At 37.2% G+C, this 26512-nt stretch overlaps 1 protein-coding gene across 7 annotated transcripts in view; it reads left to right on the top strand.

Annotated features, from left to right (window-relative positions):
• Positions 1 to 26512, top strand: part of IMMT (inner membrane mitochondrial protein) — a 48594-nt gene that overhangs the window by 9419 nt on the left and 12663 nt on the right. For 2 of the 7 annotated variants that reach the window (XM_054577670.1, XM_054577667.1), the window contains exons 2-9: positions 5222 to 5295; positions 6207 to 6396; positions 10965 to 11073; positions 12879 to 12983; positions 13311 to 13406; positions 17346 to 17482; positions 24577 to 24680; positions 25867 to 26002. In XM_054577670.1, coding sequence (XP_054433645.1) covers positions 5222 to 5295; positions 6207 to 6396; positions 10965 to 11073; positions 12879 to 12983; positions 13311 to 13406; positions 17346 to 17482; positions 24577 to 24680; positions 25867 to 26002 — 951 coding nt within the window. The remainder of the gene's footprint in view (positions 1 to 5221; positions 5296 to 6206; positions 6397 to 10964; positions 11074 to 12878; positions 12984 to 13310; positions 13407 to 17345; positions 17483 to 24576; positions 24681 to 25866; positions 26003 to 26512) is intronic. The other 5 variants (XM_054577672.1, XM_054577671.1, XM_054577669.1 and 2 more) reach the window with 4 other exon arrangements.

Below are 26512 nucleotides of genomic sequence, written 5' to 3'. Positions count from 1 at the left end.
GTCCGTATAAGTTCGAACGTCCAAAAGCCTCTTTTTGTTTTGTGCTGTGCTCCTTTACATCCAAGCTGGGGTATTTTTCATCAATACAGTTCTTTTAACAACTATGTGTGTTTTCTGTGGGTCTTACTGGGCTTTTTCTCCATTAGACAAAAGCCATTTCCACAAATCTTACCAAGATCATCTCCATTTTGGGTTCCATGTGAGGCTAGTGTGGGGTAAAAACCTTAAGACTCTCAGTAGCACTGTTTAACAAAAAGATAATGGGAATCATACCTTAAAGATCCTTAGTAGGCCTTTTCTCTATGTAAAAGGTTGTGTGAGGAGCAACCTCCTTAGATCTTTTGACGTCTTCAAGGATTTTTGTTTTTTAAGATTTTATTTATTTTTTAGAGAGAGGGGAAAGGAGGGAGAAAGAGAGAAACATCAGTGTGCAAGAGAAACATCACTCCATTGCCTCTCGCATGCCCCCAACTGGGGACCTGGTCCCGGCCTGGAACTCAGGGATGTGCTTTGACTGGGAATCGAACCTGCTACCTTTTGTTTTGTGGCACAATGTTCAACCCACTGAGCCATACCAGTTAAAGCAGTCTTAGAGGACCTTTGCTGACTGAAGAGGCTGAGAATTAGAAACAGTTTTCCTTTACAGATGCTTTATAAAATATCAAGGAACCAAGTCCTGGCTCCTTTACATTTCTTTTAAATTATGTTTGTTTTGCAGCTGATTTTCACTCTTTTCATACTCTGCCAAAAGAAACCAGTTGGCATTTTTGTTGAACATTCTGCTTGGAACTCTGTTTACCTAAATCCATCAGTTCATTAAGTATCTATTATGTAACTGTATCTAATTTTCTGTTTTGTGTGTCTCACCATAGGTGACAATTTTGGTCACCTCTTGCCACTACATAACAAGGATCCTTTCCCCCCAGGTTCCAAAAATATACTATTTTTCTCACCTTTATTAAGCCCTCGCCAATACTCTGCATGAAGACCATCAGGCTTCTGCTAACAGTTTTTTTAAGATCCTTCCAGTTCCTCCCCGCTGTCCCTCCCTCCCCGCCTCCTGTCCTAAAGTCACTACTGCATACTTTTTATTTTGTTGCAGTAGTACCTCACTTCCAGGTACAGCTAAAAGCAACTATTTGGTTATAACTGTATCACCCCAAACTTAGTGGTATTAAATAACAGTATCATTTATTTTATGATAATAAATAACATTATATAGATAGAAATTATGTTTATATTATATATAAGTAATACAAATAAACCATTTATTATATAAATAAATATTTCATTCTAATTCTAAGGGTTTCTGGGCTTTGTTAGGAGGTTCTTGAGGTCTCATAAGATTGCAAGGTTCTAGAAAAAAATACAATATGTCACAATAAGTGAAAACAAAAAAATACCAAATTGAGTTTGGTGTTACGAGAATAACTGGATAAAAGTGTAAAAAGAATCAAGCATTTATCCTACTTTTCCTGTATGAATTGTACTATTGGGTAACTGAGTAACCGAATTGTAGATTGCGAGAAACATCTCTTTATAAAATATGTCAAATAATAAATAAAAATTAATGAATTAGAGGTCACTTTTTGCAACTTTTGGTAAATTAATGGATTTAGATATTTTGCATCAACACAGTAGGAAACATCACAAAAAGAGAGATAACCCAAATTGTGTGCCTCCTGATGAAAGAACACACCACCACCTAAAGCCACCACCTAAAGCTTTGCCAAAGAGAGTAAACCTGAGTCTGAGCAAGTGTCTGGATCCATCTGTAGTTTATAGGGACTACAGAGGACAGGAACATGTTAAATTAAATTGCACCTTGAACAAAATCCAGTCTGGAGAATTCTACAGGTCAAGCAACCCAAATTCTTCATCAAATTAATTATTGGAGGGAAAACATAAATTAAGAGAGACTTAGAAGACATCAGCTTTTTTTTTTTTTTTTTTTTTTTTTTTTTTTAATGTAGGCAAAGTTAAACTGGTGTCTAGAGACTCTTACTTGGGTGATAAAACCATGAAAAACTTAAATTTTTGACTTTTAAAGCTCTATTCAGGATATTAAATACTACAGAGAATATGAGGGTAGGCTAATGAATTGAAGATGTGTTATTTAATTGAAAGCATTTTGATAGCCCAGCTTTCAAAAATAAAAATACAGAAAGGCTCCTATGCTCATTGCAGCATTGTTTACAGTAGCCAAGATTTGGAAGCAGCCCAGGTGCCCATCAGTAGAGGGATAGATAAGAAAGCTGTGGTGCACTTACACAATGGAATACTACTCAGCAATGAAGAAGGAAACTTTACATTTTGTGACAGCATGGATAGACCTAGAGAATATTATGCTAAGTGAAATGTGCCAGTCAGAGAAAGAGAAGTATCATAAGATTTCAGTTACGTGTGGAATCTAATGAACAAAATAAGCTAACAAAATAGAAACAGACTCATAGATACAGAGAACAGACTGACAGCTGTTGGAGGGGAGGAGGTTTGCGTGAAAAAGGCGAAGGAGTTAAGCAAAGAAAAAAAACCTCATAGACAAGGACAAAAGTATGGTGATTACCAGAGGGAAAAGTGGAGGAGGGTAAAGGAATAAATGGTGATGGAAGGAGACTATATATTGTATTTTGGTGGTGAACACACAATACAATATACAGATGTATTATAGAATTGTGTACCTGAAACCTATATAATTTTATTAACCAATGTCACCCCCATAAATTCAATACGAATTTTTTCTAAAGATTCTGAAAAATTTTAAAAAAGAATAGCACTAAAAGAGAGGACTGTCCCTATCAGATTAAAATCTAATTCTAATATGCAGTGGTTACTACATTGTGATTTTAGTGTATAAATATGTAGGTAAGTGGAACAAAAAAAGGAACTTTAAATGCATCAAGGAATTTAATATATTTGAAAGGTCGCATTTCAAATCATTGGAAAAAAATGGATCACTCAGTCTGTGATTTAGGGGGAACTGAATAGACATCTGGAAAAAAAAAACTGAATCTGTAATACTTTACGCTAGGTTCAGAAGTTTAAATATTAAAAAATGAAACCATGGGAGTCGAAGAGACCATGGAAGAATTATTGTATAATCTGAGAGTGGCTTTCTAAGAATACGAGAAAACCCAGAAGGCAAGAAAGGAAAGATGGATGATTTTGATTATGTAAAAGTAATTTTTTGCATGGCAGAATCTACCACAAGCAAAGATAAGCAGGTCACAAACTGGATAAAAACATTTGCAATTAGCATACACATGGCTAGTTTCTCTTCATACATAAAGAACACTTATAGGAAAGAATATGAAAAAGATTAGTCTATTTAAAAGTAGTGTAAAGATACACTCTGGTCCTTCATATGAGGAAATAAGAAGGGATCATGGATATATGAACAGTCATAGTAAGGGAAATTGTGATTAAAATTACATTGAAAGTATGGTGGAAAGGCTGTGGGGAAACATTCTCATTATTCCTAGAGGGCAGTTTGGTTAATTTGGCAGTATTTATCAACATTGTGAATTTTACTTTAAGAATTGACCTGAAATGATGTGTGTTTCCCAGGCAGAGTTACTTATAACAAAAATTAAGACAAACCCCAATGCCCATCTAAAGAGAGCTGGTTAAATACATTAAGTAACATCCATACAGTGGAATACTGAATTTGTAAAATCCCCTGGGAAGATTTTCATGTACTGATAGAGAATGATCTGAAATACATATCTTGTTGAATGAACTTTTGTGCAGAACGGGATATATGTTATGGTATCATTTGTGTAAAGGGGTGTGTCAGGAATTCTCTGTCACAGAATATACCTGGGATATACATGAAACTGAAAGCATTGGCTGCCTATGGAGGGGGGGCTCTGAGAAGTTGGTGTCGTAATTATGAGGGAGTGTCCACTCTGTACGTAACTAAATTTTGAGTTTTGATTTTAAATTTACTTATAACTAGAAACTATAAATGTTCAGTCCCATCAAATATATTCTGTCAAAGGGAGGAAGAGGGTTAAGATAAAAGAAAATAGAAGATGGATAAAGACACGGTTTAAAAATAAATATTGATGTGAACAAGACATTCTCAAATTCTAGCTTTGAGCTCCACAGAATGGACTATTGACATGAGAAAATAGATGCAGTTCTGTTTAAAACTTCATATGACCTGCTTTACAGAGCAGTAGGAAAACACACTTTTCTGTTAAATGCAGTTCAAAAATGTTGAGAATTCTACACTTAAGTAATAATTGAAATACTTTAAAAATATTAATTATAGTTGCTTTACATGTTTTAAAATATTTATTTTGTTTTGTGTTTTTTTCCAAATTAATATGTTAATTTGATGTTTCTATTAGGCTTTGGCAAATAGAGTATAAATTACAACTATAATTCTAGAGTCATTTCATGTGCCCTCTAGTGAGGTGATATATTTTCTTCACACTTAAGATACTTCTAAAAGGAAGTTTGTTTACTTCTGATATTCCTTGGATGCAGCTTCATTAAGGTCCTAAAGAAAGCATTTTTCCCCCTTGACTTATTGCAGTTTGATTTTCTACCAGGTATAAAGAAAGATTTTATTTATGAATGCAATGAATTTGAAATTTGAGAGTGATAGCAATGAATGGTTTAAGTTTTTCAAAACTTTCCCCAAGCAGTACAACTTAGATGTGCATTTATTTGTTTTAAGGGATCCATAGGTATATTGTTAAGAAACATTTGAGTTATGTGCTTTATTATGATTAAAACAAATCACAGAGCATTGTCCTGATGATACTCACTTTTGTGTTAAGATAGATTAGCTATATGGAGATAAATATTTACTTGAGCCTTTAGAACAGTTAAAATAGTTTATACCATAAAAGTAAATTAATTTTACAAAGTAAAGATAGATATTTTATTTTTTTCTTGCCAATTAAAAAAGCATATGGCAAATTCCAATTATATCCAAGAACTAATTAGCATATGTAGTATTTAAAAGTGCTAATTAATTAGTCTGAATTTTTTTAATCTTAGCAGTTATTTTATATGAGCCTTGGTGTGCAGGAAACATCACTGTTTTTAAGGTCTGTAAATGTTTCATGGTAAATTAATTTCTGAAAGTAAAATAATTTTTGTTTAATGAAGACATAGATAATAAAAGTATTACTTCTAAATCCAACCTTAAAAGCTTTCCAGAACCCTTTAACTGTATAGGTTGTGATGTTTTCTTCTTCCTTTTTAGAACTGTCTCTGTGGGAAGTTTATCCTCCGTCCATTACGACCATGCCGTAGATACTCCACTGCAGGCAGTTCCGGGTATGTAGTGCGACTCTCTGCAAACAGGCTTTTGTGTGCTGAGGGGCATGTGTAAATTCTCCTTTGAATATGGGAATAGGTGCTTAAAACCTTTTTTGTAAAGGAGTACAAACACTGGAGCTTTATCATAATATCTTTGGAACATTGCTTATTTGTAGGTGAAGGTTTATGACACTCATTTTGGTTCTTTGGTAAATGGATGATGTTCAAGGTAGATGCCCCTGCCCCGGCCCCATAGTCTTATCTCCCATTCTGTGGCAAATAAATTTCTTTCCAGAACTCAACACATTGTAACTTAAAAAGTGTTTATTAGGTCTCTTTGACATTTGTGTTATTATTATTTTTTTAAGATTTTATTTATTTTTAGAGAGAGAGGAAGGGACGGAGAAAGGGAAAGAAACATCAATGTGTGGTTGCCTCTCACGCATCCTCTACTAGGGACCTGGCCTGCAACCCAGACATGTGCCCTGACTGGGAATCGAACTGAAAACTCTTAGGTTCGCAGACTGGCACTCAGTCCACTGACCACCAGCCAGGGCTATTATCTTACTTTTGTAAAGGGTTTATTTTACTGTATTTACAGAAATGTGTGAGTAAAGGAAGAAAGGCTTTGAAAGTTAGCGATATTTCTTTTTTGGGTTCAGAGGAAGTCTCATGATTGTGAACATCTTGAATTTTAAGTGTTAAAGGGTAGATTTCTTCATATGTACCTATCTTAGCTATTACTGTGTTTAATTTTTTTAAAATTATCCCTAAATAAGTGTCATTTTTCTATTATGGACATTTTTAAAACAAACCAGGGAAAGGTGATGTGCAGCTGTGCTAATAAACTTGAAGTAGAGGTTAGAGGTCTTTGAGTAGGTTTAGGAGAGCCAAGAAATATAAATGTGTTTCCTATTTCTTTCACTTAGGTTGTCTCCTGGCAAAATTGCTGGAGCTGGTCTTTTATTTGTTGGTGGAGGTATTGGTGGCACTATCCTGTATGCCAAATGGGATTCCCATTTCCGGGAAAGTGTAGAGAAAACCATACCTTACTCAGACAAACTCTTTGAAGTGGTTCTTGGTTCCCCACCTTATAATGTTCCATTGTCAAAGAAGCCGGTAAGCATTTCAAATATTATTTCAGTTTACTCTGTAAAAGTAGGTTGTTTCATCTTGAAAGTATCTTGCACGTATAATTCAATAGAACTTGCCAGATGGGTTTGTCAGTTTTTTAAAAACGTTGATCTGTAGTGTTAGATTTTTAACCCTTTGGAGTCCCATAAGAGCTCCCATTTAGTATACACCACATAGGAAATAATTGTGTGGCACATGAAGGTACATGGAAGAGCCAGTTCCCGCAGAGGTAACCCTGGCTGCCCAGTGGACTAGAGTCTGTGTCAGTCCGTACCATTGCAGCTGTCAAGCTCTGACTTAAACACTAAAAACATAAACATAAAATGGTTATGACAGAGAATCCAAATATTTTCATTGGTAATGGCTCCCTTTAGACCACAAAACAGTCTCAGAATTTTCAGCTACATACTGATTGGTTCTTCAGTACTGATTGGCATTGCTTGGACTTTGTACATATTCCTCAAAGTTTCATCCCTCCCCCTCTCCCCCCTGCCCTACCACTAGACTTTAAAAAAAAATCTTAAATGCATCTTTGTTCAAACAACTACTTGAAAAAAATTTATAAAAAGGCACATATTTTTGCTGATTTGGTATTGGGTGTTTTCTTATGCTCTGAAGCTGGATGTGGCTGAGATAAGTTCATGCTTAGAAACTGGGTGGACTTCTGTTCTCTAGTATTTAGTATGGTCTAGAGACAAATCCTGTTACAGAGTTAATGTTTAGAAAAGCAAGTGTCCTCTGACAACCCCTAGCCCCCAAACATGCTTTTTCAAAATGTCCTTGTTTAGTCTCATACATCGTTTGTTCTTCCATATGAACTTTCAAATGTCTGTGCTGCCTGAGGGAGGCAGTCTTGCAGCTCCAGTAGCCAAGGAGCAGAATCTTCGGGATTCATTCTAAAATCCTGGGTCCATTTTAAGCTACATGACCCAGGAGGAATACCTAGAAACAATTCTAGGAGCATGGAGTCAGGCTGAATAGTTCAGAGTAGTGTTCTTTTCTTACTTGATGTGACTTCCAAGTGTCATTTTTTTTGTAGGTGACTTGTTACTCTCTCTCAATAATAACTTTGGCCTCTTCTCAGTCCTTTAGCTACCCTCCTGAACATTTCCACTTGGGTAACTTGGCAGGTCCATACTGCACCGCCTCAAAACTTACACTCTTCCTGATTTGCTTTATACGTATTAAAGATAATACCATGCTCTCTGGTAGCTAGGTTAGAATCCTTGGATTCATCTCTATAGTTACCTATATTTTGTTAGCTATTCTATCTTGTTTAATCTCTGATATTTATTATTTTCTTTGCATTACCAGTATTCTTATCCCACTTTGGACCTTTTTCACTTCATAGCCATATTATCCTCCACATTGAACTAGTTCCTCTCCCCCTACATCGCCTTTCCTATCTGTCTTCTAGTCTCCACATCCTAACATAGGTCTCTCCTAACATAATCTAAACCAGCCTCATATCAATACCAGAGAGTCTTATAAGTGCTATCAGGTTTTCATTATATTTTCATGAGCCCATTTATCAGGAACTTTTCTACATCTCCTTTTTTTTTTTTTTTTTAAAGATCTTATTTATTCATTTTCAGAGAGAGGGGAAGGAAGGGAGAAAGAGTGGGAGAGAAACATTGATGTGCGAGAGAAACATTGATGTGTGAGAGAAACATCAATTGGGTTGCCTCTCAACTGCAGACCTGACCCTCAGCCCAGGCATGTGCCTGGACAGGGAACCAAACTGGTGACTTTTCTGCTTGCAGGCTGGTGCTCAGTCCACTGAGCCATACCAGCCAGGGCCATTTCCTGTTGTTTAAAAGGCAAGACCACACAATGTAAAAACTACAGAGACTTTAGAGATTTGTCTCATGTTCCTGAAAAACGAAAGTGAAGCCAGGAGTGATTAACTGTCAGCCTAGGAGCTGCCCATTGTCTCTTTTATTCTGTAGTCTGTGGTTTTCACTAGTTCTTAGGTTGACATTTGATATGCTTGGCAGTCTGGCTTTTATTTTCCTCTCCAGTCTTAACCACTGAATGGTCCTGCACATCAATTCTTAGCTTCATGCCAGTTTACCTTACAAATATGCCCATGCTTTCCATTCGTTCATTCATTCAACAAATGTATATCAGATGATTATTATGACTAGGCCCTGTTCCAAGTGCCTTGGTTAAAGCAGAGAACTAAACAAAGATCCCTTCCATTTGCATGACTTTCCCATGACGGTCTTTTACCTGGAATTACTTCCTTTCTTTGCCTGCTAATGTTCTCTTCAAGTCCTGCATCCTTCACTACCCAGATCAAAGTGAGTTTTCTCCCCTCTGAATTAAAATAGCAGTGAGTGTTTTCATTAAAAATTTTTTACCATTTATTTAGCATTCTGTACTGTTGTATATTGTTATCAAATTACTGCTTTCAGAAACTGCGTTATTTAATGGGAACCCTTTTAGTGCCAACATGTGTAAATGACATAGACAGTAAATACTGAGAGAAGATAATCTTAAAATCTTTCTAATGGACATGGAATAGGCCAGCCTAAATGGAGACAAATGCTGTGTGTTCTTGGATGGGACTTAATATGTTAAAAACGTCCTTTCTCTCAAATTTCTTTTCAATTTGTATATAGTTGAAAGAAATGACATATACATATATACATACCAAATAAGAATTCTAATAGCTTTTTCTAGACATTGATGAATTAGACAAGGTGATTTTAAAGTTCATATGGAAGGATTAATAATGTAGCCAAGAACATTTTGAAAAATGCTGGGGTGGGGAGGGGTCAGGTGACACTTGCTTTTCCAGATAATTACTTTGTTACAGTCTTCATTAATAAAGAGTAAGGTTTGACACAGAAATAGAAATTAAAGAGAGCAACTGAGTCTGGAAATAGGTCATATTTATACACAAACACATTTATTGTGGGAGTATGAGTTGCTAGAACCTTATGTGAAAGGGATCTGTTAATATCAGTTGAAGATATTCAATGCCTTTGACCCAGCAATTCCTCTTTAGACAAACTGTCTTACAGATACCACACTACAGTGCTTTTCCACTACAGTTATATGGATAAGGATGTTTAACAAAACAAAACAGGAAACAGCTTGAATGACCAAAAATAGGAGAATACTTGATCAAGTTATGGGTTTTGCAACTACATTAGGATATGCAGTTAAATTATGATATTATGCACAAGAAAGAATTTCTTGACTAGGAAGAAAATGTCCATGATATAGTGTTAAATGAGAAAAAGCAAGTTACCTGGTAATTTGTATAAATTACCCTATTTTAGTTTGTTTAATGAAATGAAAAATTGTATATGTGTATGTTCCTGAGCTTCTGCTGGGGTGGGGGCAGGGGAAGGGTATAGTTCAGGCTATTAACAGTAGCCGTCTGAGAGTGCTAGGAGGGAAAGGAGCAATAAAGAGGCGAATTGAAACCATTGCTATGTCTTGATATTATTTTGCTTGTTATAGTGAGCATGTATTTCATGATTTAAAAAATAATAATTTTTTTTTTTTATGTGCCTGCCACATAGTACATTCCAACATGTCAACCCAGGAACAGGCTATTTTTTTTTGTTGTTGTTTTTTGTTTTTGGAAGACTATTTATTTATTTATTTATTTATTTATTTTTAGACAGAGGGGAAGGGAGAAAGAGGTTCAGAAACATCAGTGTGTGGTTGCCTTTCACACGCTCTCTACTGGGGACCTGGCCTGAAACCCAGGCATGTGCCCTGGCTGGGAATTGAACCAGTGACCCTTTGGTTTGCAGGCCGGTGCTCAATCCTGGGAAAAAATAAAAAATAAAGATTTTATAAAAGAGAAAATGCATGTATGTTTAATTTCTAATGTGACAAAATTTTGGACCATTTCTGTTTTGTTTGAGTAGTCATTTTTGGGGTATCCGAGTTCCTCTGCCCGCCAAGTTCTGGCAAAAAGAGGGACAACATAGGTAAATGAAAATATTGCTATTACTCAGTAATTTTCTCCAGCTCATCATCTGGCAGTCCTGTTCATGAGCAGTGCCTTAAACTAAAGGCATGTGGTAACTGAGGAAGAGAAAAGGAGGCGTGACAGTTGGAGTATATAGTCTAGTATGTAGTTGCATGAATCCTGGAGATTAAAGATATGAAAAGCTAATTTTCATTTTTACTCAGAGCCTGTAAAAATCACTTGTTTCTAACTGAATGTATACAGGAGACACTGTAATTTGATTTAGGAAGCAAACAGAAATAGCCTTCTCAATATTGTATATGTAAAAAAGTGGTGTTTAAAGAGAAAGTCATACATTACGTATTTTATTAGTTACCCTAAGAGAAGCCTTTGTTACTACTAAAATATGGGCTAGTTCTTAGAAATGAAATTTTTGGAATGTATTCTTCTAATATGAAGGCTTCTCTTACTATGGTTAATAAAATATATTATGTTGTAAAGTGTTAACTTTATGTTAAAAACCTGAAAGACATGACTTTTGAAATAACATGTTACTGTATACTACCTTTTTAAATAAATGGTATTATATCCAAAATGTTAAATGTTTTTCATTTCTAAGATTCAGGCTGGTCCACTAAAAATCTCAAGTGTGTCAGAGGTAATGAAAGAATCTAAACAGCCTGCCTCACTGCTCCAAAAACAAAAGGGAGACACTCCAGCAACAACAGGTACCTATATTTAGAATCATTCTTTTAAAATTATAGGTAAATGAATTGTTTTAATGTATTTGTACCCATGGTTAAGAGGGTGGTCCTTCTACCTTGGGGAAGGATTATTCTCACTTACTTTGGCTCTCATTTTAGGAATTGAGAGGGATACGGGATTGGGCTTTGTAATGAACAGCTACTAAGTGAGGGTAGTAGCAAGGATTGTCCTGCCTGCAACAGACATTATTTTTTTCTATTGTTTTTTTCTCTGATTCTTTGCTCTTTCCCTTCTTTAGATTTTAAGATTTCATCTCTTTTTGTACCTGTTTTTTTCCTCTTCGGTAGTTGTCTTTCTCCTCTCTTCATTCTTAGTGATAAAAGTGTCTTATCCAGTATAGATCTGTAGGTTTTTTTTTTTTATTTCATGATGTATCAGTAATCCCATCCTAGTGTATAGCACTTAACCTCACTCTACTGTGTTCATTAATATATTTCAACTTAATGTTTCTCTTTAAAAAAAAAGACTTCTGTCCTTAATCAGTTGACTTCCATTCAGCAAATATTCACTACTAAGCATTCTCCTAGGTACTGGGGATATAGCAATGAACTAAGTAGTAAAAACTAACAAGCACAAACTCTGGGGATATTCCTTAGTGGCATGAGGGGAGGGAGATCATATATTAACTACATAAGGAAAATATATAGGATGTTAGTCAGTGATAAGTATGGGCGGGAATATTGCAGTTTTAATGGAGTAAGGTAAGTCTCACCTGGAAGGTTTCATTTGAGCTAAGGCTACAGAGGTGAGAGAGTGAGTCATAAAAGGTTGGCAGGGAAAGGCATCCTAGGCAGAGAGATTAGCTAATGTGACAATGTGGCATTTTCTAGCAAGGACCATATGAAACTGGAGTGGAACAAAAAGCCTACTGTGGCAGTCCTGGTGGGAATCATGAGTTTGCTTTATATTCTGAATGGGATGAGAAGTCTTTGGGAGGGTTCTGAGCCAGAAGATTGATATCTGACTTTTATTTTAATAAGGTCACTATTGTGGAGAATACATAAGGAACCAGCCGCAGAGCAGGTTTTGTGCTAATCCAGCTTTATCTCTTAAATGGGACTTTCAGGTTATTTTGCAAAAATTTTTCTCTATTTGTTGCTCTTTTTTTTATTCCATCTCTAGAACTACTTATTTTCTCTTCAACATGCTTTTATTTATAATTTATGAGCTCTTGAGTTTTTCAACCTTTCTTTGAACCTGTGAAATAATTTTAACTGAGTTCTGCTCTTCACTAACTCACTAACATCACTGTGAACTTTTTGGGTGTAAAACTGTCATCTTGTTCTTGCTCCTGCCTCTTGTTTCATCTCTATAACTATTAAATTTAAAAAGATTTTATGGTTAATTTCTTTTGTCTGCCATATTCATAACAGGCTCTTTTTTCCTTTGTCATTATTCCATGTTATGTAAATTTTATGTCCACTTCTCATATGTTAAGGTTTAGTACAACTGAGTACTTTTACTAGAAGGCTTGCCTGGGACTGATGATGGTTAAAATGCAGGTGGATGCTGACAAGACTCTTTTCTAGTGTTTCCTAGCTGTTGTCCATCTTATTACGTGAGTTTGTTATGTGGTGGACAGTTACCCTGTCCCTTTGTGTGTTTGAATAGTAACAGCACATGCATTTGTGTCTTTAAGGAGTCAGACATGAAGTGGGTGATAGTAGTAGTAGGTTCATGCATGTTTCTCTCTTAATCCAGGAAACTATAAATACCAGTAGTAACATATTAATAGCACCTACAGAGGCAGCTCAAATTATTTCTGCAGCAGGTGATACACTGTCGGTCCCAGCCGGTGCGGTTCAGCATGAGGAATCTATAAAAAGTGGTCACCCTCAAATTGGTGAACGAAAACCCAAGCCTGCAACCTCAGGTAGTTTATTTATATTTGTGGTTTTATAAATGATACGCTTACCAGAACTATTTAATGCCTAGACAACCCATAGACACTGTGTAAGTAACATTTATACTGATTTTAAGTCTGCAGACTTGCTTAGGTAATTTTTACAATTTCAAGGTCTGAATAAATCTTTGGAAACAAGGGGTTTAAGAACTGATCCCTTACTTCTTCATGTTGGAGTCATTAAGTGATGTTCTCAGTTGACGTAGCTGGCAAGTACAAATGATGGTATTTTTATATCACAGTGAGCTGTTGAAATTCTGTGCTGAAATTTGATTTCCTCTTTACTTTTGCTGCAAGAGGAAGCATCTTCAGCTTCTGTAAGGGAGCGACCACCCGAAGAAGTTGCAGCTCGCCTTGCACAACAGGAAAAGCAAGAACAAGTTAAGCTTGAGTGTATGTAAACCAGATGGCTTCTTAAGTACTTTGTGTCATCCCTGTTAGTTACTGCCTTCAACCATCAGCATAAGTTTCTCATGTATCAGCTAGTTGTGGTTTCTTTTGTTTCTTTAGTGGCATTGCTCTATTTACCAACTTTATCTCATCATTTGTGTTCTTTCTATCTAAACTTCTTCAGCCAGGTGACAAGGGCTATTCTTAGCGTACCAGTGAAAACTTCATGTGATCCATGTACTTTCTTCATTTGTTTTTATTATGGTTAGTGCTAAAGTTTGTTTATACTCTCGTGAACAGGAATTGTTTGCAATATACCTGAGTCTCTTTTTTTTCTTTTTTAAATTACAGTTGATATTCAAATTACATTTCCAAGTGTACAGCATAGTGGTTATAATTTATATAATTTTCTAAGTGGTCGCCCTAATAAATCTAGTACCGAGGAAACACTGTACATACTTGTTTCAAGATTATTGACTATATTCCTGATGCTGTACTTTACATCCCCATGCCTATTCTGTAACTACCAAGTTGTTCATCTTTTTTTTTTTTTAATTGATTTTAGAGAGAGAGAGTTGGGGGAGTGAAGAGAGAGAGATTGATTGATTGATTGATTGATTGGTTCTTCCATTTATTTATGCATCCATTGGTTGATTGTTGTATATGCCTGGACCTTGTATCAAATTGGCAACCTTGGTGTATTGGGATGATGCTCTAACCAACTGAGCTACCCAGTCAGGGCTCAATTTGTAGTTCTTAATCCCTTCACCTTTTTTAAGCAGTCTCTAACCCCGTCCCATCTGGCAAATATCAGTTTGTTGTAGTTTCTTTTGAGTCTGTTTGTTTATTTTTAAATTTTTTAAAGATTTCTCATTTATGTGGAATTATACTGTATTTGTCTATGTCTGACTTATTTCACTTAGCGTCATACCCTCTAGATCTAGCCATGCTATCACAGATGGTAAGATTTCATTGTTTTTTATGGTATTTAATGTTTGTATGGACACACACACACACACACACAACCCCCCCACCCCGCAGCATCTTCTTTATGCACTCATCTATTGATGGACATTTATGTTGCTTCTGTATCTTGGCTATTGTAAATAATGCTGCAGTAAACATAGAGATGCACATGTCTTTTTGAGTTAGTGTTTTGGATTTCTTCAGGTTATACTCAGAAGTGGAATTGCTGGGATTTTTAGGCCGAAGGGTAGGGAGGGAGAAAGAGAGGGAGAGATACATCAGTGTGTGGTTGTCTCTCATGCATCCCCTACTGGGGACTGGCCCACAACCTGGGCATGTGCCCTGACTAGGAATCAAACCAGTGACCCTTTGGTTCACAGGCCCGCACTCAAGCCACTGAGCCACACCAGCCAGGGCTATTTTCAATTTTTGGAAGAACATCCAAACTGCTTTCCACAGTTGCTTCATCAGTTTGTATTTCCACCAACAGTGCATGAGGGTTTCATTTACTCCACATCCTGACCAACACTTGTTGTTTGTTGATGTATTGATGGTAGCCATTCTGACAGTAGTGAGATGATATCTCATTGTAGTTTTAATTTTCATCTCTCTGATAATTAGTGATTCTGAGCATCTTCTCATATGTCTTATTGACCATCTGCATGTCCTCTTTGGAGAAATGTCTATTCAACTCTTCTGCCTCTTTTTTAATCTTTGTTTTTTTTGGTGTTAAATTGTATGGCCTTGTTAAACTCATAAATCTGTGCAGGTCAGAGTGGCTCACACTCTCGTTCACTAGCCAGCCTCTGGACTCTCATTGTAGTAGCCCTGTTATCTGACATTGGTGGAGGACGGTGGTTTCACACATTTCTGATTTCCAGCAAACTGAAAAATATTTCTTTTTATGTTTCAATTTTAAGTTTTCTGATACTCTGAAAAAAGATATTAGATGTGTAAAAATGTATTTTCCTGTCTTAAACAAGGCACATGGACCAAAGTTTATTGTACTGTGCTGCAGTATTTTGATGTCTCTGGAGGTAATGGGCATGTAGCTTTTTGCTGAACCAAGGAGATAATTTATTTTAAATTCTTTATAGTTTTGTTTTTTTTGTCTCTCCTTATCCCTATTTCTGTTCATCACTCTACCTGGAGTGGTTCCTGTTTCCCTCTTAATGCGCTGGATCTGCTCTACACTGAGGACGCAAATTTGTTAGAATTGTATAAAGAGTAGAAGGGACATAAGGAACATAGGTGTAGGATATTAATTTAGTTACTTGGATAATATTTTGTTTTTTTGGCTTTTTTTTTTTAGAATGTTCAATAAGTGACTACTATAAGTAAGTGAAATGGTTCTGTTTTTCCACTTTGTAATTTTTTCTGAATACTACAAATCAAGATCACTTTTTTATTTATATATATTTTAAACTTTTCACGTTTCTCCTTTTATCATATGGACACCTTGAAGTAAGTCATAAACTTAAGATGGCAATGTCTACTGTTTTATCATGTTCGTTTTTTGTCTAGTTTTTATTTTTCATTTTGGGCACAGTGAAAATTTTCAGGATTCTCTCTGTCACATTTTAGTTTTCTCCCAAATTTTAATTTAAAAATGTGTGAAAACTTTTACCAAGAATCAAGGTACAAAAAAATCAACAAGTTGGACTACATAAAACTAAAAAGAGTTCTGTACAACAAAAGAAACAGTCAATGAAATGAAAAGGCAGCCTATGGAATGAAAGCAAGTATTTGCACACCAGATATCTGATATGGGGTTTAATGTCTAAAATACATATGGAACTCATACAACTCAATTAAAAAAAAAAAAAGCATAGTGAGTAGAACTCTGAAGAGGGCCTCAAGCCAGCAGCCTGATCTGCTGGATCTGTGGGCCTCTGTGAAGTCATTTTTTGTTATTTTTTGCTTGACTGTCCTGTCGTTAAGTCATGCATGTTCATTCATAGCCTCTTTTTCTATGTTTTCGGTTACGCTTCAGTCTCACATTTGTGTCTTGGTATTTTCTTAGTATTAGCCTTCCTTTATCTGTGTTGCAGAGGTACGGTGTGTGGTTCAGGTTTCATTTGTCTTGTCACTTCTTTTGTTGAAAACCACCTTTTGTTTTAGTGTTGCATGCCAAATATATTTTCCTTCTTTTTTTTTTGGTCATCTGATAACTGATAAATGTATATTCTCACTGGCCTTTTTTCTTCAGATGACTGCTTTTCCATTTTAGTATTATATCTAAAATCATTCCTTGCTTTACTTAAAAAAAAAAAAAAAGTCTGTTTTGGATTCCAGAAGTAGCATATAGCAACGTGATCTTAAATACTGGTGTCTGCTATTTCTTGAGTTCTTTGTGGAAAAATACTGTCCATTCTCAAGCTATCTGTTCTCTTTCTCCTTTTTTTTTTTTTTTTTTTGGTTCACATGTTTTTTTTCTTGTCTCTTTCTTTCTCTTGTCGATGTGTTACCTTCCTATATCTGGATGATATAATTTACTGTGAGTATTCCTGTCTATCGAGATGAAAATGGGTACCTCCTTTTTCCTGTGGATCTTTATGATTGTTATTCATGATGAAAAATGCTAGTGGTTATGCTAAATTTATAGCCTATAATAGGTAAAAGGGGCAGTAGTGACTAAACCTTGTTCTTCCCATTTGAAATAAATGCTAGAGTTCTGTAAGAAATTTTTACCTTAATAAAAACCCAAAACACTTTTTATTTTTAAAAAATTTAGGTGTACATAAGAGTAAAAACAGTGTAACGAACCACACAGATTTCTCATTCAGATTCAATAATTACTAATATTTTATCATACTTTTAAATGAAACTTTGATTCTCTAAATCTGTATGTTTTCTGTTGCTTTCATAGTTTGGGGGAAATGCAGTGGAAAACTCAGTAGAAGAGTGAAAGTTTAAAACGAAGTCATTTGTGGGGGTGGGGATCTATTATTTTTTTAACTATTCCTTTTATTTTAGCTCTAGCCAAGAGCTTAGAAGATGCTCTGAGCCAAACTGCCCGCATCACTCAGCAGGCCACTGTAGCCCAGAATGCGGCAGTCCAGGCCATCAATGCCCACTCCAACGTACTGAAAGCAGCTATGGACAATTCGGAGGTGAGCCGAAGAATGATTAGACTTGTAGTATGTGAGAAACTGGTTTCTTATTCCTAGCGTGGGCTTTCTCTCAGTAAGCAAAAATAATCTAAAGTAATTGTCTTAAAAAACAGCAAGAAGAAGAAAAACTTTTGTGTTGTTTTAGATTAATTTTTATATGGTGGTTTGTTTTATATCACAACAGTGATACGGTACAAGAATTAATTCAGATTTACTTTCATATCTTTTTTTAAAAAATTATTTTAAAGTATTTTATTAATGACAATTTAAGTAAATCACGGGTTAATGCTGCTGGTGCGTTCCAACTGCTACCCCGGGGTGCTGGGGCTCAGATGGAGCGAGTCTGAGTAAGTCCATTCATGGGTTCTTTAAGGGGAACTGCTTGAGGCTTGAGCTATTTCCTCTTCTAACTCAGTCCCCACTGGTTTCGCAGCCAGAAGTTGTGGGGACTTATCTTCCTGGGACTGGAACCCTGGATTGTGGGGCTTGGTGTAGGGCTCGAACTCCTCACTCCCGAGATAGCCCTCCCAAATTTTTGTCCATCACACATCCAGCCTGTTCCACGCCTCCCACCCCTCGTACTAGTATGGATGGATGTGGTTTCTTTAATTATGTAGTTGTCAGATTTCCATTCAGCAGAGGTGAGCTGTTTCCCTATGCTGCCATCTTGACTGGAAGTCCACCAATTCCAGTATTTTGAGGTCTGATAGGTTAGGATCTACTGTGGATTAGTCTTTGATTTGGTGCCCATGGAAGTGGGTTTTGGGGTCTTTGGAGGATGGGGTTACAGTACAGGCTTCCCTTTGGGTATGAACTACGGGTACCCCCGTTCCCTCCTCTGCTGTGGCTGCAGGTTTGGAAAGCTGCTCTGGGTGGCCCACATATCCATGTTGGAGTCTCTGGCTCTCTGGCCTCTGGTCAATGGACAGCTTGGAGTCCTGTGTCTGTCTTGGTACCGGCAAGGCCGGGGATCTCCTCCTCACCTCCTGCACTCTCATGTTTTCTATGTTGATTATGGCCGCAGGCTTCTTTATTAAAGATGGTGTCCTTATTTTTGCCAACAGCTGAATCAGCTGGAATGCCATCAGGTCCTTCTCCAGGAGCCGACTTGGTCTCATGGAATTGTTAGCTAGTTGTCTCTTCTGTAGGATCTCAGTATAGATGTTCCCCATATTTTCATTATTGATGGCTGGGTATGCCCGGTTGACTCTAGATTCATCCAGGACAGGTGACTCATCCTTGAGAAACACCAGCCTGGGTGTCCTTCTGTTTTCCTTGACCTTGCTGCTTTCCTTGTCTTTTTTGCAGATCCCATTGTAGCCTCTGTTGGTTTCCCTGTTTCTGGAACATTTTTTGCAGGCAGCTGTGATATTGTAGGAAAATAAGTGTCCTCTGCAAAATGGCTCCTGGAGTCCAGGTCTTCATTTTCCAGGTTATAGGGAGCAACAGGCGACAAAGGTGCTCTCGGGTCCGCCAGTCACTCACCCAACTAACCCTTCTGGCCCATCGTCCAGCTGTTGGAGGTCTGGTCACAAGCAGAGCCTGCCTCACACTCCAGCATGCCTGCTCCTGTTGGTCACTGAGCAGCCCAGTCCTGCCGGGGGTGGTCTTGAGTGGCACCATGCTGCAGGTTGGGCCTGCGAGAGGCACCTGGGTCATGGATGGCATGCTGCTCCCCAGCAGCACTGATGTTCTTGATGGTGCCGGTGTAAATGGGGTTGGTCTGAGTGGTGACGGTGTAAATGGTGCTGGTCTGGGTGGTGAAGACCTGGCACTGGTTTTCAGGAGCCTGTATCTCCACTCCACTGACGCTCGAGGGTGTCTTCAGGAGGCCCTTAACCTACTATAAGGAGCTCTGGCCCCTCACAGCCCTGCTGCCCTGGGCCCCTGCTCTCCGCCACTGGCCTGAGTGGGCTCCCAGGAAAGCTCGACACTGAAGGATATCATCACATCTCTTCACTTTCTCCTCTCCAATCTCTTTCCCAGCTGGGAATGAGGAGCCTTGTATGTTTGCCTCTCCTTTACAGCCAGGGCTTCACTGTGACCCGGCTCCATTCTGATCTAGGGAGAGAGGACAGAGCCAGCCGAGCTCAAAAGTGAGCCTTGGCCACAGGGTGTGTGTTGGTGTTGGGGACATTTTTCTTGAAACAAAACATATTCTGAAGTTCCCTTGGTGGGTGTGGGGCTGTTACAGTCAGTTCTGGTAGCTGGGCCTTGAGTTGTGAGTTCACATGCAGCTGAAGGGAAGCCTAGGGGGTGCTGGAGTCCAACTCGCCGTGGGGCTTTACAATCTCAGCACTGGATCTTCGCTTTCTCGTGCTTGGACTCATTTTTGCTTCCTTTTCCCCTTCTCTAGTGACACAGTCAATGGCTTTCCATACTGCCCGGATGTTCTCTTCTCTGTATATATGTTTATTAGCATTCCTTTTTTTTCTTTTTTAAAATATATTTTATTGATTATGCTTTTACAGTTGTCCCAGTTTTCCCCCCTTAGCCCCCTCTGCACTGTACCCCCCATTCCCTAGGGCAGTACTTCCCTCAGTTCATGTCCACTGGTCGTGCATACAAGTTCTTTGGCCACTCGATTTCCTATACTGTTCTTAACATCCTCCTGTCTATTCTGTACCTACCAACTGGTATTTCTTAATTCCTGTCCCTTTTTTCACAGTATAGCCCTTACCCCTCCCAGCTGAGAATCCTCCAAATGATCTTCATAACTATGATTCTGTTTTTGTTCTACTTGTTTGCTTATTTTCTAGATTCAGTTGTTGATATTTGTAAATTTATTGCCAATTTAATGTTCATAGTTTTGATTTCTTTTTTTTCTTAAATAAGTCCCTTTAACATTTCATATGATAATGGCTTGGTGAGGAAGAACTCCTCCAGCTTTACCTTGTCTGGGAAGCACTTTATCAGCCCTTCAATTCTAAGTGATAGCTCTGCTGATTAGAGTAATCCAGGTTGTATGTCCTTGCTTTCATCACTTTGATTATTCTACTTTCATATCTTAATAGTGCTTGAATGTGTTTGTTGTTTGCTTTCTGTTTTTTTTGCTTTAAAATTGCCATTTTTAAAAAATAAACTTTTAAGATTTTATTTATTTTTAATATATTTATTTTTAAAGAGAAGGAAAGGCGGGGGAGAAAGAGAGGTAGAGAAACGTCAGTGTGCAAGAGAAAGGTTGCTTCTCGTAGACCCCCAACTGGGGATCTGGCCCACAACCCAGGCGTGTCCCTGACTAGGAATCGAATCAGTGACCTTTCGGTTCACAGGTCAATGCTCCATCCACTGAGCCATACCAGCCAGGGCATAAAAATAAACTTTGATTTTGAGACACTTTTAGATTAACATGTAGTTGCAAGAAGTAGTACAGGGAGATCCCATGTACCCTAAAATACCAGCTATTTTATGTGCTTATGCTGATTATTTAACTTACACTGAATACTTTTTCAAAGGATAAAGTAATTACATTGATTTAAAAATGTAATGCTGGAATTCAGTAAGTTTCCTTCATAATTACATTCAGTTATTTAGTATATACAAATATATCTTGATACCAAGTCATTTATATATTTTATTATTATTTTTTTAAGTCCTCACCTGAGCATAGCTTTAGAGAGCGGGAGAGAGAGACGGAAACAGCCGTGAGAAACATCACATGTGCCCTGACCAAGACCCAAACCCTCAGTGTGGTGTACGGAGTGACACTCTCCAACTGAGCTACCTGGCCAGGGTGACACCAAGTCATTTAAAGAATGAAATACATAAACTGTAAATCTCATGGATCAGGAGGATCATGCATGATCAGTAAAGTTACTTTTTCACTGTACCTATGGTTTTTAAGAATTTAAACACACTTCACATTGTTTTAGTCATATGTACATACATCACAGAAGAGTTAAATTAGACCTTTGATATAAACAGCCAGAAACTATGACCTTGGAAAAAGAAAACTTAAAGAAAGTCCTGTTTTATTCAAAGTCCAAGAAGAGAAAATTTAAATTTCAGTCAGAGTCCAATCAGGAAAGTAGAAACCACTCAGAGAGTATTTAATATGCTGGCTCAAAGTTGCATGATATTAGGAAGTTGAATTCAAACCCAGATGGACCAGTATCTTTCACAAGGGCACTTGATTGGAAACTTTAAATATTCATGGTACAGCTTTGGTGGGAGGCTATGTAAAGGCTATTCTCTCTTCCCAGTGAGCACATAATATATGGTGCATGTGGATTAGACAGTATGAAATCTCTTATAATCAAGATTTTACCACTAAACCCTTACAGTAGCGATTAACTAGGGATTATTAGCTGGTATTATACAGAAAAATGAATGAACAGAAGTTTTGAAATGTTAATGGATTCCAACTTCTGTTTCCTCTAGTAAAAGAAGCTGCAGGTGCATGTGGGTGCTATAATACACTGAATTACTTATCAAAGCAGTGTTCAGCAGCAGTTGGAGTTGGCTTGGTTGTGGAAGAATCTGGTGTCTATTTTAACAGGGCAGCTTATCCTTGGACCTCTATGTGTAGGAATACCAACAGAGGGAGACACATTTTGGTGCCCAGATATGGCATTAACACATGATTTAAGAGTTTTTTGGGGTTGGTTATAAGAGTTCTCTTCATACAAAAACAAGCTCTTTTTTAAAAAAATGATCATATTTTTCAAATTGGTTGATTGACTTTAGAGAGAGAGGGAAACATCAGTTTGTTTACTTATTTATGCATTCATTGGTTGATTCTTGTTAGGGCACAGATGGAGGAATCAAACCTTGGTGTATCAGGATGACGCTCTAACCAACTGAGCTATCCGGCCAAGGCCAATACCAGGTTCTTCTAACAGCATACGATAAAGCCTTCGAAAATGTTAGACATGATGAGATATTGGTATGGTCCAAACCAGCATCCTTTCTTGATGTATTTTATTTTGCAAGATGGTTAAGGTGGCAGTTCACTGAAACAGCAACTTCATTATTCACACTACAACATTAATTTGCTTTGTCAATTTGCAACAGTTTATGTAAAACATAAAAACAGAAAAGTGAGATACAAAGATAGAAGAAAAGTACCAAATATTTTCTCTAAAAGCTGGAATTCTTAAACCTGGAGTTGGGTACTATGGATAGACTTCAGGAGCTTGTTGAACTTGGATGGACAACATCTTTATTTTCTCTGGTCTCAAAACCTTTCCTTCAATTATGAATATCAGCAACAAACCACAGTAGTGTTAACAGGTTTGTAACTTTGTCACCAATAGAAAGCAAGGTATTTTCAAATCAAATTATAGTACTTCCAGGTCTCTTGAAATATCATTTATGCTCATCACTACTTCTAAATTAGATTTTTTTACTAGTCCTACCACTGGATCCTGGTTTCTGTTTCACAAAATTTTTTTAAAAATGTATATTTTGTACAACAATTGGGTTCTTTTGTAACCTTGTAGTTTCATTTTAAGCATTTAAAAATGGTATTCTGAGAAGCTTTCTCAGACTGCTACAATGGTCCATTGGCAAAGTTAAGGGATTTGGTTTTTAAACTTTTCATTGACAATAGATGAACTTTAAAATGGAGACTGTGCTAGCTGTCAGTGGGAACATAATGTGGAGAATTGGTTTTGAATGACCAAAACCAGAGGCATCACTTTTGCTGAGCCCTCCTCGCAAAGCAGTGGGCCTAGGGCTGCAGAGGCAGGGCTATGTGTATTTCTAACCAGGGAAGATACACGTTGGGCATCGCTAGCCCAGGACGCCTTACTGAGAGGGCAGTCATGGTCTGGGTGTGCAGCAGCCCTTACACTGGTCCTCTTTGGGCAATTTGAAATGTAATTACTGAACCAATTCAGTTGCTTTTTTTCTAGATAAAAGTATTTTGTTCTCTGATAGTTTAGTTTGTTCCTGTTTGTCTCCAGGGTCCTAGCACAGTGTACTTTGCAGATAAGACATAAAGTAGTTTTGCTTTGTATCTACACAGTCTATGTTCACCTTAAACTATATGCACTTGGGAAAAGGAAAGAGAAGAAAACATTTAAAGTAGTTAATAGTTAATTTTAAAATAATTTAAAGTAGCTCAGACAGTTCCAAATAACATTCCACTTATTGTGTATATGATGCAAAATGCGGTGAGGATGGGAGCTGGACTTCTCCGTGCCTTCAGTGATCTGGGTTCTGGCCTCTCTCATGGTTTGAGCGTCTTGCTGCGTTGAATGTGATTATAGTGTTACGGAGGTGGGGGCATGTTGGGAGTAGTACGATGTGTTTCCTAAATATGAGCCACCTTTGCTCAGTGGAAGGAGTAGCAGTCAGTTCTGATGCTGAAGCAAAACAATCTGGGGCCTGCCTAGGGAATTTTCAAGGAAAACTTTTATTTATATATAAATTTTATTTACCTGTGTATATAGCTCACGTTCTGTAAAATTCATCTTGGGAGGGTTGACATTAGTACAGTAATTGATTTCCCCTTACAGATTGCAGAATGTCATTTTTCAGGATAATGTTTCAGAGGAGTAAGGCCCCTACAAATGTGTAGACTTTGTACTTATCTTTAAACTATGGTTTTGGTAGACAGACGTACCAGTTAAGAAAAATTTAAGTACCAGTGCTTCATTGAAGAATGATTTAATCAACAAACATAATTCATGTTCCCATGAACTCTTTCTTCCTCATATTTTCTTCTGAGAACCTAATAAAAATGCTTATAAACACAAAAACACAGTCTTGCAATTTTTGTGAGGGGAAGGGTAGTTGATGGTAGATTTTCATTGAGCTTCATCATGTACCTTAGATTAAGAATTTCTACTCTGGTTAATTACTGTATGTAACTTTTTACCTTTGAATTTAATGTCACTTATTTCTGCATTTGGTCATGTTCGCCTGTCCTATGACAATAATAGCAGTTGTTCATGTTTATGTAATTCAAAAAAAATTTTGGCACTAATGGGATTGGATTCCTTTATTTTTTAAAAATTAACTCATTTTCCAATTACAGTTGACATACAGTACTATATTTAGTTGCGGGTGTACAATATACTAATTAGACATTTATATAACTTACTAAATGACCACCCCAATAACTCTAGTAATTAAAACTTTTTGTTTAGGTTGCAGGTGAGAAGAAGTCAGCCCAGTGGCGCACAGTGGAAGGTGCACTGAAGGAACGCAGAAAGGCAGTAGATGAGGCTGCTGACGCCCTTCTCAAAGCCAAGTAATTACTCATGGACTTTAACAAGTAATTAGGGCCTGCTGGTGGCTTTCTTTGGGCTGGGTTTTCTTTGTATTGTCTCTATAGAAAGAGAGAGGAAGGAGAGAAACCCTTTCTTCCTTCATTACCTGTTCTGGATTGTGTTGGTATTAGGAACACAGGTTTAAAACAGGAAAGGGGGGATGAAATATAATTAGGCTAAAATAAATTTGATAGAAACCTATATAAGAGATTTTGTATAAACAGCAGTTTTTCTTTGGGTTATTGCTTAGGTGATGCTTCTCTACAGCTTTACTGAGCTTCTGCCATAATTTCGAGATTTTTCTTGAATGGTTTGACCAGTTTTATCAGAATTTAGAGTATCTCATAATCTCTTCACTTTAAGTAGTCATATATAATACAATGAATTATTTTTATGTCACTTTGACTTTGATTCCTGGAAGTTGGCTAAAAGTAGGATCAAGCATGCAAACTACAGGTTCTCATCAACATAATGGAATCGTTATATGTCATTCAAAACTTTGCTGTCTTCCTTAAGATATTTTATTTATTATTGATAGAGAAAGGAAAGCCTTCTAATAATGTCAGCATATCTTTTAGGAGATTTAAGACATTGTGCTCACATCACTCTAGACCATGAGTCAGGCTTCTGAGTGTTTGGTGGTAGGCAGACCACAGTCCATCTGACCTGTGAAGCACTGAGTAGGTAGGGCTCCCCGCTACCCAGCTCCTTGTTTAGTAAGCTCTTGGCCTCCTTCCTTGCATTCGCCTTTACACTCTCATTGGCATCAGTCTAATCCTTCTAAAAGCTGCCATTTATTGAATGTACTTTGTGCGTTAGGCACTGTGCCAGATACTTCTTAGGAACTGCCTCTAATCCCTGTTAATACAAGTGCGTGCTGCAAAGAAGAGGCTGAATCTAAGTTTCCCTGGTTTTGAAGCCTGCCTTTTCCTATACACCATGCCAGTTCTCTGGTTCACCCTAGTAAAGCTGGCTTCTGACCCGAGGTGTTTTCATTTGTTGACAGGGACAGTTTCTCTTCATACTGACTATGAAAAAGCATTGAGTAATTTTTTTCAAATTTTATTTTTCACAAACTGTAAACAATTGTATGTTGTATTAACTTTAAACTCTGATAAAGTTGGCAAGGAATAATACTAAATCTTTGTTTTGTTTATTGGTTTTCAGAGAAGAGTTAGAGAAGATGAAAAGTGTAATTGAAAATGCAAAGAAAGAAGAGGTTGCTGGGGCCAAATCTCATATAACTGCTGCAGAGGGAAAACTTCACAACATGATAGTTGATCTGGATAATGTGGTCCAAAAGGTGTGTTTTCTAGGTCATTTACAAGTATTTTTTACTTTTAAATATACTCCATTGGCCAGAGGATTTTAAGGATTCAGAAAAGTAATAAATTCCTACCAACTCTCTCCCTTTTCCCCTGCAAAGAATATTAGTTTTTTCGAATTTTAAAAACTTGAGTTGGACACAAAGTGGATTGCTAAGTATTGTTGATACTTTTTATAATAGTTAACATTTTTGGTTATGATTATGACCACTTAGGAAAATTGTTATTTTGTAGCAGAGCTTCTGTCTGCACTTGTGATCCACATGGGCTCCAGCACAGTGGCTGGGAGAGGGCTGGGGATGGTGTTTGAATAGAATTACAAGTAAACAGAGCAAGGCTTACATTCCTTTTTCTGAGCTTTAGATTTTTCTCTATGAGCTTTTCATTCCCAACCAAACGTAAATAAATAAAGGAATATAACTTCTGTTTTCTTGGAACATGTGTGGTACTTTTTGTTTACTTTAACCACATACCCCTTGTATTTGTTC

The sequence above is a fragment of the Pteronotus mesoamericanus genome, unplaced genomic scaffold (genome assembly GCF_021234165.1).
Source record: "Pteronotus mesoamericanus isolate MK-2021 breed Mesoamerican mustached bat unplaced genomic scaffold, CSHL_Meso_final contig_44, whole genome shotgun sequence".
NCBI lineage: Eukaryota > Metazoa > Chordata > Mammalia > Chiroptera > Mormoopidae > Pteronotus > Pteronotus mesoamericanus.
Note: the sequence above shows the minus strand (reverse complement) of the source record. Positions and strands in the feature narration are given on the sequence as shown.